General features: G+C 35.9%; 1 protein-coding gene across 2 annotated transcripts in view; it reads left to right on the top strand.

Moving 5' to 3' along the window:
- Nucleotides 1-18,272, top strand: part of LOC150081519 (uncharacterized) — a 188,650-nt gene that overhangs the window by 128,963 nt on the left and 41,415 nt on the right. For both annotated transcript variants that reach the window (XM_090379353.1, XM_090379354.1), the window contains exon 7: nucleotides 1,879-2,074. In XM_090379353.1, coding sequence (XP_090235479.1) covers nucleotides 1,879-2,074 — 196 coding nt within the window. The remainder of the gene's footprint in view (nucleotides 1-1,878; nucleotides 2,075-18,272) is intronic.

The raw sequence follows: 18,272 nt of genomic DNA, 5'->3' as shown, positions 1-18,272 counted from the left end.
CGCTGACCAGGCATCTTGAAGAGAACCACTCTGCACGTTCGTTGCCACCTAAGTGACGTAACAGGGCTTACCATCGAGAAGGTGTGCATGAGTGGATTTTAGGGAAGTAGGGCAACCGGACTTCTACTAAATCTTCTGTAATAGAGAGATATTGGATCCATCAGTGTTTTAGGCTGAGTGTCTGATAACACACAGGATACCTGTTCCCCTCTAAGCCCCAATAAGATAAGAACTATTAAATATAGCCCACTGAAAAGGCTGCACCTCTCTGTTTTACATCTTTATGAATGTATACGTTTTGATGTGGTAAATATTTCATCTTATGTATATTTTTCGATATGGCAAAATGGCATAGTTTTTTCAGAAAAATAACCTCATTAAATAAATTTTAGTGGTAATCTGAAGTGTATTAATATTAAAATTTTAAATTTCATCAGTCATAATTTGATTTTGATCATCTGGTATCCATACATGCAATAATATTATTTTTTTTTTTAATAGCTCAAGTAGCTAATTTGCCTGAAATGTTTGCTTTAATTTATAATGATTTCATTGCAGAAATATTGAAGGAAAATAAAGAAATAAGCCTGGTAATAAGTTTGCTTTTTGTCTCTATTAGAATGCTTCTTATGAATATCATATATATATATATATATATATATATATATATATATATAGAATATCATTAGAAAAAGTAAATCAATCCAATAATAAGAATACCATCAAGGACTTAAGAAAACGCAAAAAAAAAAAAAAAAAAAAAAAAAATTATTATTATCGCTTTTTACCAACAATCTAGATGACTTCAACTGGGGCCAACCACCCAGAATGAAGGCAAAAAACGACAAGAAGTTCTCTGTTTCTGTGATGATCAATATATGCTAAGTAATTTAAATCTAAACCAAATATAAACCAGTATAGGCCGAACATAAATCGAATATAAATAAATCGAATGAAGATAATTAATTAAGAAAAATTTTGAAATATTAGAATCAAAGGTAAGAAATATAAGTAAAATATAAATGTAAGCATATATTAATCATCGTTGACCCGACAGAGAACGTAATTTAAGGATTAAAACAAGATTAAATATATAATACATACTACATTTGACCGTATCTAGGACATAATGTAATAGTCGTCAAAATAATATGTGGTGCCCCCTAATTTGGGGCACCACATATTATTTTGACGACTATTACATTATGTCCTAGATACGGTCAAATGTAGTATGTATTATATATTTAATCTTGTTTTAATCCTTAAATTACGTTCTCTGTCGGGTCAACGATGATTAATATATGCTTACATTTATATTTTACTTATATTTCTTACCTTTGATTCTAATATTTCAAAATTTTTCTTAATTAATTATCTTCATTCGATTTATTTATATTCGATTTATGTTCGGCCTATACTGGTTTATATTTGGTTTAGATTTAAATTACTTAGCATATATTGATCATCACAGAAACAGAGAACTTCTTGTCGTTTTTTGCCTTCATTCTGGGTGGTTGGCCCCAGTTGAAGTCATCTAGATTGTTGGTAAAAAGCGATAATAATAATTTTTTTTTTTTTTTTTTTTTGCGTTTTCTTAAGTCCTTGATGGTATTCTTATTATTGGATTGATTTACTTTTTCTAATGATATTCTATAGACATTGTGGGTGTATTGCATGATTGCTTGCAACTGCATTAACCCATAAATATTAGTTATTGTCTTTTAACTTTCTTGCTTTGCTTTATTTCTTGCTTTCCTTTTATCACTAATATAACTATTAATATATATATATATATATATATATATATATATCAGTGAATGGTGATTATTCAAAATTCCATGCTAAATCTTCATTTATTTATTTTTCAATTTTGAAAAGCAAGAGCAGTTGACTGAATTGGAAATACCAGTAGATCCTACACATATTGTGCATGACATTGCTGATGTCCAGACTTTCTTGTCTTCCATGTGTGCAGGAGGGGCACCAGTTGGTACTGCTCAACTAGTCAATCCAAGTACTATGGTGAATATTCCTCTTCTTAATGTTGAAGCTGTGCCTTCTGGCAATGTTACAGGTGACTTATCCTTTTTCTTGTTGTAATTATTATTATTTGTTTCATTAATTTTCTTTCCTAAGGTAGCTATAGAAAAATTTGCCTAATCTCTTAATCCATTAGTTTGATAAATTAGATTTAATAAATAAGCTGAAGGGAAGAATTTTTCCACTTAATAATTTATGGGCTGTTCACCCATTCTGTTTGTTTAGGTAGTTTATAGCCAATATTAAATATGTTGTTTTATACAGGTCAAATTAACTGCTGAATAATTTCTTTTAATTTATTATGTTTAGCTTTAAAGGCTGAATTATTGTTCATTAAGAAATTATAAATATGCAAGGGGTCCTACCCACTTACTGTTATTAATGTCTTTTTGCTTTAAATTTAATTGTATTAGGAAATATGGCCAGTTACACAAACTAAGTATTTTTGCAATGTTATCAATGTGACTGTTACTTTCACCACTAACACATATGTGCAGACATGCACACACACACACACACACGCACATGCTTGAGTGTGGTGTTGAATTTATGGTGGATGACGTTCTGGGTCCCCCCCCCCATTTACATGTGAACAGCTGTTTTCGTGTATAGATACTGTTTATGGAATAAGTGCATATGGTGTAAAAATACAAAATGTGAGAAATATATAAAAAAAGTAGCTTTAATCACAGCTGAATGTTACATTAGTGTTTCATATAGATTGCTGTGTATTTTTAAAGGTTGTATACATTTATGAAGAAAAATTGTGTAAGCAAACTGTTAATTTGGAAAAATTTTGCCTCTACTCTAAAGCTACTGGATGCAATTAAATTCTTTTGACACAAACAGATGTTGTTGGTATGTGATGATTACATGTAAAAGAAACAGCCATGTGATTAGAGATGAGAACACCGCACACACACACACACACACACACACACACACACACACACACACACACACACACACACACACACACACACACACACACACACACACACACACAATTTCAAAATATCCCCTTGTGTAAGAATGGACTGGTTCTGTGATGCTGGTGAAGGCTCAAAGTTGAGAACAGCTGATATAAGATTGCAGTTCATACATGTAGTGATCAATTTTTGAGTGTCTTGCGAGGAAGAATGGGTCAGCATTGAGATCTTTCCAGCTTCAAATGTGGAATGATTGTGGAGGCAAGATGTGTAGGTGCCAGTATCTAGACAATAGCCAGCATGGTTAGGTAGTCAAATTCTGTGGTGCCACAAGTCTTTCATGGCAATTGGGACTGGTTCAACAGTGTTCGAACAACCAGCCAAAGGCCACACAGGACAGCCACTTGTACTTGATGCCTGTAGCGAGTGTTATGTCTTCTATTGTAATACAACAACGATGTAGCACAGTGGCCCAGTACAATGTAGGAATAACAAGACCAACATCCACATGGACTGTGCACTGGACATTAGCTCATATAGGCTTTGTTAGTTGATGGCCATCACAGGTAGATATGCTCACTGCAAGTCACAAGAAACTGTGACTTGCATGGGCACTTCAGCACCAACACTGGACCACTAACATATGGAAATCCGTTGCCTGGTCTGATTCCATTTCCAACTATATCATGCCGGTGTTTGTATCTGCATTTGGAAAAAGCAACATGAGGCCATGGTACCTGAATGCACTGCTAGTGTTTAGCAGGCTACAGGTGGTGGTGTTATGGTTGGAGGACTGCTTCCAATGGCATGTCTTGGTTCCTCTGATCTCTGTTAATCAGTGGGAATGCCTACCTTTCTATCATCACCAACCCCCTTCATGATATCAGTGTATCTGGACAGCTCTGGTGTCTTTTAACAAGACAGTGTGCTGTACCACAAGGTCTAGCAGGTTGCTAACTGGTTTTAGGAATGTGACAATGAATTCTCTATTCTCTTATGGTTGCCCAGCTGAGCGTGTTTTGTTTCAAGGTCCCAACCAATAATACCTCATATTATTGGTTGGGACCTTGAAAAGGATATTCAGTGCTACAACCATTCACCTGACAACATACAGGCATTACTGGACACATTGTGCAATGCATAAGTAGTATTACTACTACAGGACACTTTGCAACACCTTGTGGAATCCATGCCAAGATGTGTATGGGCTGTATTATGGGAAAAACATGGCCCCACAAGGTATTAGGTGTTGCTAATGCAAAGCCTACTCAATATATAAGAGAGAGAAAGCCACTATTGATAAGGGTAAGGAGAGGAGTTGTTTAATTTGCAAGATTTGTCTGGTGAATATGCTGAACATCACTATAATTGAGACTAAATAGGACATTGTTTTATAAGGAGTGTACAGATCTGATGCTGTGTTCAACAATTGATGTTGAATTTGTTGTTTAGAGCACAAGCCTAGGACTGCTGGTAGCACAAAATTGGATTTTTGTTATGGTAAGGAAAAACTGTTTGGATGTCTAAGATTAAGCATATGAGGTATTATTGGTTATCTTTACATGTTTTTCCCTAAAGTTATTTTATTTCTCAATAATTTAAATTTTTTTCCTTGCTAAATATGTAAGAACTATAGTCCCATACAAAAATGAGATTAAACTGGACATCAGATTTTTCATTTAGTACAGAATTTGCAAGCAGCCATTCTGCAGTCTTGAAACATGTTTTGCACCAAGTTAGAACTCTAAGGGATTATATGCATGCCAGTTGAACTACCTTAAAGGTTGGGGTACGTTACAATCACTGACTGCAGCTCTAGCCTATGATTGTGTAAACTGCTCTTCAAAATTAATTGCTTCAACTGGTATAGCCATCTAGGACTAGAAATAGTTCACAAGCAAAATTTATTTGTTGAAAAACAGTATACTGATGAATTATTTTAATTGTCAGAATTATAAATGTGGCAAGCCATGTTATTCATGCAGAAGATTAACTAAAGCTGAACTGAGAGAACTTCTAAAGGGAATGAATCAGAAGAATATGATGGTGAGAGTAATTTTGATCCTAGAAAAATGAAGAGTGGATATGTGTATGGTTTGATGTAGACCTGTGTCATGCTACATTTTGACCAGCACCATACTTAAAAAAAAAAAAAAAAAAAAAAATTGAAAGTGTTGGTGCTTTTTATTTTATTTTTTTTAACAAAAGTCATTCAAATGAAGACTGCAAAAGATAAAATATTAAAATGATAAATATTGGTATTGACGGCCCTCAAGCATGCACTCATGTTAAATAAAAACTGTATTTCACAAACAAGACACTATGCATGTTAATCTTCAATGTAGTGCCCATTGCATTCAACACACTTCTTCCAATATTTCACTAATGCCGGATTCCTCAATAGAAGAAATTTTGTGGTTGGTATTGAAGTCATTTAAGCACTGCTGGCTTGATGTTTTCATCTGAGGATAAGTGATTCCTCTTAGTGAATCTTTTATTAGCCAAAAAAGATAATTACATTGAGTGAAATCTGGTGAATATGGAGGGTGGGCTAATTCCCTTAACTTTTATTTGCTGTATCTAATTCACTGTAGAATGGGCCCCAGATGCCAATCATTTCTGTGGTCAAGCAATTTCTGAGCTCTGTAAAGCAATCTAAAGTGTTCTCCTTTAAAGAAATCACGCTTCTGTTTAAGTTTCCTGTTAGTTTTTCTTAAGTTCTTTCAAAAAGCATTGTAGACTTAACTTACTACTTGTAAGATGAAGTCAGGAAAGAAAAGACAACTTTCCTTTTATTTTTATTAGAATTACTAACCCAACTAACCTAATAACTGCTTAGCCACTCGTGGCATTACTCCTACCTCCCTGTGGCGGGGGCGAGTAACCTGAGTGGTAAAACCAATCCTCAGGGCCAAAAGGAGTATAAAATGAAGAAAGAAACCCTTCCTCCACTTGATCCATTGAAATCATCTACTGATGCGGACCAACCTGATCGTGACCATTATCAAAATAAAAGGTGAAAAAAAAAAAAAAAAAATCCCCTATATATTGACAACAAAGTTGAAACAGGTGAAACTATATTACATCTTCATGCAGAAGAAGACATGGATACAGAGCGACCGGTATACCCAAAAAAAGGTAGACTTAAAACTGAACAATACAAACAAACTGCTCGAAAAAAACAGACAGATAAAAACATAACTCCAAAAACTGTGTAATGTAGCACATACTTCAATGGAATTGTAGAGGCATGCATGCCAATACAGACTACTTATACGACCTGATTGATAGATATAATCCAATGATCGTTTGTTTACAAGAAACCAATTTAACACCGCAAGTAACTCTCTCAATCAAAAACTTTACAATTTATAGAAAAGACAGGAATACTGTAAATTCCACACATGGAGAGGTGGCTATCTTAGTTAACTCTAAAATTCCCTCTCGAGTTATCTCTCTGCAGACCGACTTGGAAGCTGTTGCTGTGCGTGTGGCTCTTGGAATAATGCTAACACTAGTTTCAGTATACCTTCTGCCAAACAGTCCCATTACACTAAAAGAACTAGAAGATCTTATATTCAAGTGGCAACACCCTTCTGTTTCTTCGGTGACTTCAATGGGCATCATCCATTGTGGGGATCTTCCCGCATGGATCAAAGGGGACATCTGATTGAGACCTTACTGAACTAACAGCAGTTAACCTTATTAAATACTGGCCATCACACTTATATTCATCTTCTCACAGGATCCACCATAGCAATTGACCTGTCCATCTGCTCTCACATATTGTTCCCCAGTATGGAGTAGTCAATCTTAAAAGATCCACACAACAGTGATCATCTTCCAGTTATATGCAAAATTCAAATAAAACAATCCCACTGTCCCGACTACAGAGTAAAATGGAAGTTCTCAAAAGCAAATTGGGAAAAATACTCAATCTGTGTGTCCTTTGATGATAAATTTGTAAAAACACAATCTATAGACAAAGTCACAGAGCACATTACCACAAATATTCTGTCAGCAGCTTCTGAAACAATTCCTCAATCTTCTGCAGATCAACACAGATATGCAAAACACTGGTGGAATAAGGCTTGTAATAGTGCCAAAAGAGAGAAAAATAAAGCCTGGAATCAGTTTCGTAGGTTCCCCACAACAGCCAACCTCATATTATATAAAAAACAAAGGGCAAGGGCAAGACAAATAAGAAGAAAAGCAAAAAAAGACTCCTGGATAAAATTTGCCAGTACCATCACGGACACCAGCAGTCAGATAATATGGAAAAAATCCAACTAAATAATAAATACATTCCATTTACTGCTCCAATCCTGATTAGAAATGGATGAGAACTGTCCTCCCCTAAAGAAATAGACAATTTCCTTGGAGAAACTTTTAGTTAAATATCAGCAGCATCTACATTCATTCATTCATTCATTCATGTGAAGAAGAGTAGCAGCGGTTCCCAGAGTTTCCCCCCCATTGACTGCTGTGTATCATCTTGTGGAGAGGCAATAAGCCAAAGCTGGCCATTTTTATTTCACTCGTTGTTATGTATGTGTAAAGTAAGTGTTCTGTTGTAATGAGGCGACCAGCTCCTGGCTCTTAGTAAATGGGAAGCAGCAACACCTGGTCACCGCGGCCCACCTTCCATCCCTGCCACAAGGAGGCGACCAGGATCTACAAAAAACATCTTGCCCACTTCCACCTGAACAAGCCAGGTGGAAGGGAAAAGTGGAACGGAAATGGGATCAGTGAGGATAAGTATGGTTAAGGGAAAGGTAGAGAAAAGATGAAAGCAGTGAAAAATCACAGATGGATTTTTCAGGAGGAGAAGACAGTAGAAATTAAGTAAGATAATGGAGAGTGGAAAATGGTGTTGCCTGCCACACCCAACAAGGTTACCATTATGCATCTAAAATACAAGGGGAAGTCTTAACAATAATAACTCTTAATTATTACACCACAAAGTTTTAACAGCAGTATATACACCCGACATAGTTACCCTTATGTATCTAAATTACATGGGGAAGTCTTGACTAATAAAACTCTTAATTATTGAACCACAAGGCTCAAACAGCAATATATATAAAATAAATCAGTTATATATATATATATATACAGAATATGTAAAAATGTGGTCATGACAGGAAGAAAAGTAGACATTATATGGGTAATAGTATTAATACACATATGTAATAAAAATTCAAATTAATAAGTATATACAGAGATATAATACAAGAATATATACAACAGCTCAGAACAGCTGGAAAAATTAAATTGTGAAACAGCTCAAAGTAGCAACTGATTACACAAGTGGGGTTAGAAAGAAGATCAAAAGAATATTTAAAAAGGGTGAGGCAGGAGTAACAAGCGGAAATAAAGCAAAACAATCAATGCTAATACACCTAATTCTGTTTTTGCACGAACTTTTTTTACACGAATTTGGTTTAACACGAATTCAAAATAAATATTTCATTCTATTTTTACGCGAGTCATTTTGATTTAACACGATTTCTATGAATTTTTTTTTGCCTAAATTCTAAGAAATTTTTTTTTTATTTGTGGCATATTAGTATCATTTCTATATTACACGCATCAATAGATTGGATAACAGCTAGTGTTTGCGTTTTGAAACGCGTGCTTTTGCTTACCAATGTTTACGTCTAGGTATCTATGAATCATCAACGTTTTTATTAATTTTGTGCACATCTACGGTATTCGTGCATTGTATCTTCAGCAGACATGTAGTAGTAAGCTCTATTTCAAAGTGAAAGAATCTTTAGTGAAATTTGTGCACATATAAATTTATTAATTTTGCCGATAGTCAATAAATTGTAAGTTTACAAAATTTTCATACTTTTTTTATTAATTATAACTGAGATATTTTTCGGTAGCCCTTATATAATGTCGAATAATTCGCCTATTACCAAAATGAAAAGGAAAGCGATTTCTTTGGAACTTAAAATTCAAATTTTAGATCGTCTTGCAACTGGACAAGGGGCTACGTCTGTAGGAAGGCATTTTGGTGTACATGAAGCTACCGTAAGAACTATTAAGAAAAATGAAGCTGCAATTAGGAAGTCGGTATGTTCTGGAACAAAAGTAAGTGTTAATTCATCATCATATACAAGAGATATATTGTCAAGGAGAAAATGGAAAAGGCCCTGGTAATGTGGATAGAAGATCAGTCACAAAAAAGGGTACCAGTAGATGGAAATGCCATCAAGCAAACAGCACTAAGAATTTACAGACAGATTAAAGAAAAGGAGCCAAGCACTTCATCTCAGTTAAACAGAAAGTATGAATTTTCTGCGAGTACAGGTTGGATGACAGGGTTTCTTAAAAGGAATGCTCTTCATAATATAAAAATTAAAGGTGAAACTGCATCTGCAGATGAATCGGCTGCTAAAGTATTCCCGCAGGAACTTGCAAAAATTATTGAAGATGGAGGATACACTCCTGATCAAGTGTGGAATGCAGATGAAACTGGTTTCTTCTGGAAACGAATGCCGAACAGAACGTATGTAGCCAAATCGCAGAAAACTGCTGGTGGTTTTAAGGTAGCTAAGGATCGTGTGACCTTATTATTTTCCTCCAACGCTTCAGGAGATCGTATGTTGAAACCACTGCTGGTAAATCGAGCCCTAAACCCACGTTCAGTGAAAGGTGTAGATATCAATAAATTGCCTGTTCACTGGATGGCAAACAAGAAGGCCTGGGTGACCACTACTATTTTTACAGAATGGTTCAACAAATGTTTCGTCCCAGAAGTCAGACGTTATTTGAATTTGAAAGGTCTCGAATTTAAAGTTCTTCTGATTCTTGACAATGCACCCGGCCATCCTGTCTTGGAACACCCAAATGTACAAATTTTATTTCTGCCACCTAATACTACATCTTTGATACAACCGCTAGACCAAGGTATAATTGCGACAATTAAAACATACTACGTAAAACGAACATTCCAACACGTTTTGGACAAACTGAATGATGAAACACTAACAGTCATTGATGTGTGGAAGAAATTCTCAATTATGGATTGTATCAATCAAGTTGGATTAGCGTTAACTGAATTAAAACCAGCAACTTTAAATGCGTGTTGGAAAGCGGTTTGGCCACAATGTGTAAAAAGCAAAGATCCCATCATCCCTAATACGACCGAATTTCCCAACATCATTACAATGGCACACAAAATTGGTGGAGAAGGATTCGATGATCTATCGTTTGAAGATATTGATGAATTGTTAACCGACAAAGCCCTAAGCGAAGATGAAATATTAGAGGTTGTCCTTGGGACTCCTTATCCCACAGAACGTAGTGATAATGAAGAAAATGATCCTGTTCTAAATGCAGATTTAATAAAAGAAGGTCTGGAACTGGCTAGAAAATTAGGTAATCATTTTGTCAAACATGACCCTAATGAGGAACGCGCTGGGAAGTTTCAACGCGAACTGAAGTTGTTGACAGCCTCTTACAGAGAATTATATAACGGCCTAACCAAAACACGAACACAACGATTAATAACTGAATTCGTTCGTAAAACCGGTGAAACATCAGCACCAGAGGAGACTCGTGCTGATTTTGCTGAAGAGATCACAGAAAGAATTTCATTAATAGAGGAAGAAGACGATGTCCACAACATTTCTAGTGATGGCAGTGATATTCCAGTCGTACGCAAACGTATGCGCCGTTTATTATCAGAAAGTGGAAAATGAATAAAATCTTGTTATATGTAAAACAGATTTTTTTTGTTCATGAAGAATTTTTTTCATTTCATATGCATACAAATTTATTTTCGTACATTTTAATTACATATTATTACATGTGTATTTTGTTGAAATAAAATAATAAGCTTAAAACGAATATTTTATGTGTTTTTTTTTTTTTTAATTATTTTTACTGATTTTTTTAGATCCGGAACCAATCTTCTTTTCTTCCATAAATACAATGTCTTTTTTTACACGAATTTTTTTTACACGTATTTTTCAGGAACGTATCTATCGTGTAAAAACAGAATTAGGTGTATATACAACAATAAAAAAAATAATAAAAAACAGTCAATGCTATCATACTGGAGCCATTGCCATTTAGAATGATGCATATTTTACATTTTTACAATTTATATATTACATTTCTTAGATTCAACATAAAGACAAGTAGTACTACTCATTTAAATATCTGTGCAACTAACATATGAACACAAACTATTAACATATCAACATGTGATCTGTCAGCATAACATATTAACAAGAAAACTGTTAGCATGCAAAAACAGTAAATGAAAACAGGCTTTCAAGAGGTGAAAGTTCTCAGTTCTCAAAGTAGTAACAGACTTCCAAAAGTGAAAGTTCTCAAACTTTAAAAGGTGATAAGGATCTCACGGAAGAAACTTCACTATTAGTGAGGAGGCAGTATTGAGGCATGAATAACACTTCTTTTGACGGCCCTGTTTGGCATAAGAATTAAACAGAATAAAAAACTCCTTAGTTTGAACAATCAGTTCAAACTAAGGAGTTTGAACTGATTCAAGTCTCAGGTCACAATAGGAAGGGCAGTCAAAAAAGGACATGATGCGCAATTTCAGTAGCACCACAATGGCATAGCAGCATCTACATATGATAATTTAATTTTCATTCCTGAAAATTAAAACCTCAACAGAAAAATATAAAATAAATTAATACCACATGACCTCTTTCCTATAATCAGCCTTTCAGCTTAACTGAACTCCAAGAAGCCCTAAACAGATCAGCAAACAGTGCAGCAGGACCGGATGGAATCAGGTTGCAGAAATGGCCTTCAGCCAATGGGTGGTTGATTTTTCAAACAAGTGTCCATACATTGTTGTGGAAGTGGATAATATGAATAAATTCAAGGAAGAACTAGACAAACTATTGGAGGGGATAGTTAGGTGAAATGGATTTTTTTTTTTTTTTTGGCTGAAGCGGTATATAAGCTTGCTTTGTTGCATAATTTGTCACTACTAATACAATGTGATTACCCGTTTTCAAGGAGAATCCTCAACACATTTAGTATCATTCTTAAATTTAGTCATTCACTTGTAGACTTTCTGTTGATTCGTTTGCATATTTCACCTCGCTGAGTGAACATTCTCTGATAAATTTCAGCAGGTTTTATATCTTCTGCATTTGAAAATCAAATTACAGATCACATCTTTACCTTATGCATGAATGTAAGGGTGCCACCATATTGAACATTGATTGTTTCCATATAACACCAGCAGAAGGCACCTCGTGGGTGCATAGTGTTGCTAACAGACTTTGAATAATAATTTGACTTAATATTATCATCAGTTTTTGTTACATTTTGTTTTGGTTTTGAAGGTGTCAATTGAATGATATCTTTGTACATATCTAACATCTATATCCAGTTGATATAGATGAACAGTGCACTGTTGAGTCAGTTTGGTGTGACATAAGCACTGCGAAAGTAAAAATAAGAGTAGGAGTGTGTTATAAGCCTAATGACTCGAATGAGTACAATGAACAATTGTACAGAGAAATAGAGTGGGCTAGTAAATTGGAATGTCTTATAATGGAGGATTTTAACTTCCCAGATATTGACTGGAACTTGTGGGTTGGTCACTCAAACACTAGTCAGACTTTTGTGGATTTATTGGATGATTGTTTTCTGCAGCAGCATGTTCGAGAGGCAACCAGAGAAAGTAATACTCTTGATCTGGTTATCAGCAGTGATCATTCGTGTATTATGAATTTGCAGATAAAGGAACCACTAGGCGGCAGTGATCACAGTATACTGATGTGGGATTTACTTAAAGATTTAATTACCATCAGGGGTAAAGGAAAGGGTTTTTGCTTCCGTAAAGGTGAGTACAGTGGTCTCCGACAGTTTTTAAATTCTGTACAGTGGGATCAACTGACGATGTTGCCAACAGTAAATTCTAAGTGGGAAGCATTCAAGGAATTAATCGTGGATGCTACTAAAAGTTTCATACCTATTAAGAAATATTGTTCAAGGTTTAGGCCTAAATGGTTATCTAATGAACTAATGAGACTCGTAACAGAGAAGAAAAATGCATGGGATGCATATAAATTATCAAGCGACTCAGAAGCCTATGGCAGATATAAGCTAGTCTGTAATCAGTTGACAAAGGAGGTTAGGCAGGCGAAGGCAGATTACGAGAAATCCTTGGCAAAAGATGCTAAGAAAAACAGCAAGGATTTCTTTACTTATATAAACTCTAAAAGGAAGGGGATGAATCTGATTGGTCCACTTGACATCGATGGTTCGACTGTTGATGATCCTGCTCAGATAGCAAACAAACTGAATGAGTATTTTGCATCTACATTCACACATGTGGAATTATTAAGGTTTGAAAATGGCAGAAGGTTATCAAATTGTAGCAGGATACTTAATGATTTTCTAACAACTGAAAGCAAAGTGGAGGAGAAATTGTTGAAGTTAAACATAAGAAAAGCACCTGGGGTGGATGGGATCTATCCAGTTATATTAAAGGAGGCGGCAAAGCAACTAAGCAAACCATTAGCCATAATTATGAGAGCATCCTTGGATTCAGGAGAGGTCCCCACGGACTGGAGATTTGCAAATGTATCCCCAATTCACAAAGGGGAATCGAAGGATGACACGAGTAATTACAGACCAGTTAGTTTAACTTCTGTTCCGGGTAAAATAATGGAGTCACTGGTTAAAGATGCACTGCAGGATCATCTAGACAAGACTGCAGCAATAATTCAGACACAGCATGGGTTTGTTAAGGGAAAGTCTTGTCTGACAAATTTGATAGGATATTATGATGTGGTTACAAAGGAACTGAATGCAAAAAATAATTTTGATATCATATATTTGGATTTCAGGAAAGCTTTTGACACTGTTGCGCATGGAAGACTATTGTACAAATTGGAGCAGAATGGTATTAAGGGTAAGTTGCTACAGTGGATAAAAGGATGGTTAAGTGGGAGAAGACAGAGGGTGGTAATCAATGGATGCTGCTCTTCGTGGACTAATGTTATTAGTGGAGTCCTACAGGGTTCTGTGTTAGGTCCACTGTCGTTTTGTATATTTATCAGTGATATTGATGAAGGTATATCAGGCTTAATGTTGAAGTTTGCAGATGATACAAAGGTTGGCAGGGTTGTTAATGGCAGTATGCTACTGCAACAGGACCTAGATAATTTGGGCAGATGGGCTAAGACGTGGCAACTGAAGTTTAATCTTGACAAATGCAAAGTACTGCATATGGGTAGAAATAACCCCAGAGTAACGTACCAACTGTGTGGTACTACACTTAAGGTGGTAGAAAATGAAAAAGACCTAGGAGTAATTGTGCAGTCAGATATATGAAGTTTTCTGAGCAATGCAGACAGGCTGCCAGGGCAGGTTATGGGGTTTTGTCAATGATATATAGGAATTTTGCTAGCAGAGAGAAGGTGATTGTCCCTCTGTATAAGGCAATGGTCAAGCCACGCCTTGAGTACTGCGTACAGGTCTGGAGGCCTCATTTTAGGAAGGATATAGATTTACTTGAGCGTGTACAGAGAAGGGCAACAAGATTGGTGAGGGGAATGAAGGGATCCTCTTACCAAGAGTGGCTTAAGTTCTGCAAATTGCAGTGGCTGGAGACTAGGCAACTGCGTGGTGATCTGATTGAGGTATATAAGGCCTTGAATGGGTTGAGCATGCTGATATCTGATGGGATCCTTCCACTTGTTCAGATTACGAACCTAAGGGGGTATAAATTCAAATTAAGAAAAGACAGATGTAGAATAGATGTGCGGAAATTTTCCTTTAGCCAGTGGGTGGTTAATTGCTGGAACAAACTTCCATCTGTTGTTGTGGAAGTTGACAGATTAAATAAATTTAAGAAAGAACTGGACAGGCATTTGGAGGGAATGGTGTGTGTGTTTTTTTTTTTTTTTGGCTGATGCTGCATAAGCTCATACACTTGCTTTCTTGGATCACATGCCACTACTACTACTACATTGTAAATATGCATTCCTTTTTGATATGAGGGATGGTCAATAAGTGTTTACCCTCATCTCAAAATATTTGAGTTAGCGATTTCAAAGATTTGATGTGTAGCTATCTTCTAGAGTTATGCAATTTTCTCATCTTTGGGTAAGCTCTTTCAGACATCTTGAATGGAACTCCTTGGTTTGAGCAGAAAATCAGACTTCCACTTCATTAATTTCCTCGTCATCAGTATGAAATCTGCAACCCCATAGTGGTGTCTACATTTTAGGGAAGAGGGAGACATCTGAAGTTGGGAGGTCATGTGAATAAGGTGGGTGGTGCAGATTTTCAGAGCCACACCTCTTTCCGAAGTCCACTGTGAGAGCAGCTTTGTGAGCAGGAGCATTGTCAACCAGGAAGCAGATGCTTTTGGATAGTTACTCATGTCTTTTGAATTTGATAGGCTCTCATAGCCTCTCTCAAGGGATTTCTGTAGTGCTCCCAATGATGCCGTTACCTTTTGGGAATTAATCTCTAAGGATGATACATTTAGAATCCCAGAATAGTAACAACATGACCTTGTTGGCAGGCATTTGAACTTAGGCTTTTTTGGTATTGGTGAAGATGAATGTTTCCAGTATTTGTTCATCTGTTTTGTTTCTATGTCATAGTGATGTGCTTAGGATTCATCCATTGCCACAATTTGATCGAAAAAAAGTTATCAATGTTCTCTCTATGAAGCTACAACAGTTGTGTGGAAAACTTTTCTTAGGAGCTTTTGAGGAGATATCAGCAATCTTGAAACCCATGAGGTAGGCACCTTAGATATGTGCAGGAACTAATACAGGCTAATTGTTCACTTCATTTACTATAAAATTTTTAGTCAAACCTCTGTCTTTAAGGACTAATTGTTCTACTTTAGCCATGATGGCAGGGTCAGTGGCTGAAATGAGCCTTTCATCATCTTGCACACTGCTTTGCCCCACACCCGAACTGTCTTTTTCAATTTTTTATAGTCTCAAATGGCAAGCAGTCCATCCCCATATACATCTTTCATCACCTTGTGGATTTGTTTTGCTTCAAAATTTTATAAGAAGTTTTATAATGGATTGGACCTCAACCTTCTCCAGTATACCATCTCTACTATCCTATAGCAACCCAGGTTAGAAATTAGGGTAACTAATAGAGATATGTGAACTTGTCAAAAAATCTGAATGTCATTGAGGATGAGAACTGGAGCAGTAGACTTTTTGCAATTAACGAAATTACAGAGGACTGACTTTTAGGACTGCAGTTAACTAAAGTTTTCTTTGTCCTATTGAAGAATTATGTAGTGATCAGCATTTAGGAAAAGGATGGTGGATATTTGAGAAATTGAGGCTGATTTTACAGGGCAAGGTTTCAGAGCCTCGAAGGTGAAATGTATGCTGTCATCAGCAAAACTATGGATAGGATTAAGATTATTACTACAATTAGTCCTCAACTTACGTAAGCCTGAGTTACGTAACTTTGGACTTACATAAATTTTTTTGGTAAAATCATAAAGATACTTTCTGTATAATTTTTAAGAGTGAAGCTGAATGAAGGAACAATTAGTATAAGTTTTTATTTTCGTTCTTATGTAAACTATGTTAGATAATAACCTGTGCCGTAACTAGAATCGAGGTAAATAACTAGAGTTAATATTTTATTTTCTGGTTTAAAAATGCTGAAGAAATTTGACAACATGTGTTTGAGACAGGTGAACTATGTCAAAGCATTTCAGAGAAACCCCCACAATGTTCAAGCCACACGGACTGTCCCCCATTGACTATTTCTTTAGAGAATTTCACTCTAGCCCTTTGTCTCTATATCCTTTTCTTATGTGCCACTCCGGCTACTTCACCGCTGTCCCAGATAAAGTTTTTAATTGTTATGGGTTATAACTATTTTTCTTCATTCTTCTGAGGATATTATGTGGTTTTTGCAATTTTGACATTTCAGGGATATAGTAGCAATATTTTATTAGTCATTCCTGAGTTATGTAAAACTCGACTAATGTAAGAAGTCCTGGAACGTATCTCATACGTATGCCGGGGACAGACTGTATATTCCTTCCCTAACTATATGAATAAGATTTCCAGTCAGTGGAGGAAGATCATTAAATACAAGGGGAAAAGAGTGAGAGATAGACATGAACCTTGGGGAGCATTAGCGGAGAAATTAGAAGACAAAGAGCTGTCTACCATCACCTGCAGTAAGCATTCAGAGATAAAAACTAGATACTAAATTGCAAAAAATAGTTGGCAGTCTGTAAGATGGGAGCTTGTTTAGAAGGCCTTTGTGCCAAGCACAGAGTGTAGAGTGTGTTTAGTGTCAAACGGCACCAGGGATTTCTCCAAGCACAATCAAAAGCTACAGAAATGCCAAGAGGAAACTGCTTCAATTTCACCAAACTTTTCCATTGAATTTCGAGATAGGTTAAAAGTTGGTGGTTATTTGATTTCTACATTACTTTGGAAAGAGTAGAGGTAAGTGCAGTGGGGTGATAACAGGGCAGAAGGGTTCATTATCCTGTTTTAGGAACTGGCTGGATATGAGGAAAATTGTAAGCAGAAGGCAAAACACCAGTGGAATAAAAAAGTGTCAGAATGGGGCAAGCTTAGGAACACGTGTTTAGTGAACAAGTGGAGAAATACACCAGCTTTCTTGCTAACTAGATTGTTCAAAATTCTTTTAAAAATCCTTTGTCAGAAGACCACAGTAGGCATTGGGTGGAGAGTGTGGTTTAGGCAATTTGCGAAGATCAAAGATACAAGAGTTAGGAGAAATGCAGGATGCTAGTAAGTCACCTTTATTTTTAGCTGAAATTGCAATAGAGCCATCAGGTTATAACAGAGGTGGTGGAGTACTGATGGGTAGAAGTTGCAGCAACTAGTTGCAACTTCTGTTGGATGAGAAACAAGTTTTTTCTACTCTAGCCTGTTCAAAATTGAGTTTGGATTAATTATAATTGTTTTACAATTGTGAGCTTTAGTATAGGTAGAAAATGAAGCTGGAGATTTGGATACAAGCCACTTGTGATATGCCACATTTTTATCTTGAACATCCTTAGCACATTTATAGGAAAAAAAACCAAGGTATAGATGAAGTATGAAATTTCAGGGACGAATTAAGGATTTTATCCATAATAGAATGATTTTACTAACATTATCTGAGCAAACATTGCAATCAGAAGATTTTAAAACAGTAATCCAACCATAAAAAAAAGGAATAGAAATTGTGCAGATTATTCCATTTTGCATTCTTGCCTAATGCCAAACAGTACTAGGCTTAGATTGGCTGTGTGAAAGAGAGAGTTTGGTGGCTCCATTGGAG

Source organism: Mastigoproctus giganteus, chromosome 8, assembly GCF_048544385.1.
Source record: "Mastigoproctus giganteus isolate SK-2022 chromosome 8, ASM4854438v1, whole genome shotgun sequence".
NCBI lineage: Eukaryota > Metazoa > Arthropoda > Arachnida > Uropygi > Thelyphonidae > Mastigoproctus > Mastigoproctus giganteus.
Note: the sequence above shows the minus strand (reverse complement) of the source record. Positions and strands in the feature narration are given on the sequence as shown.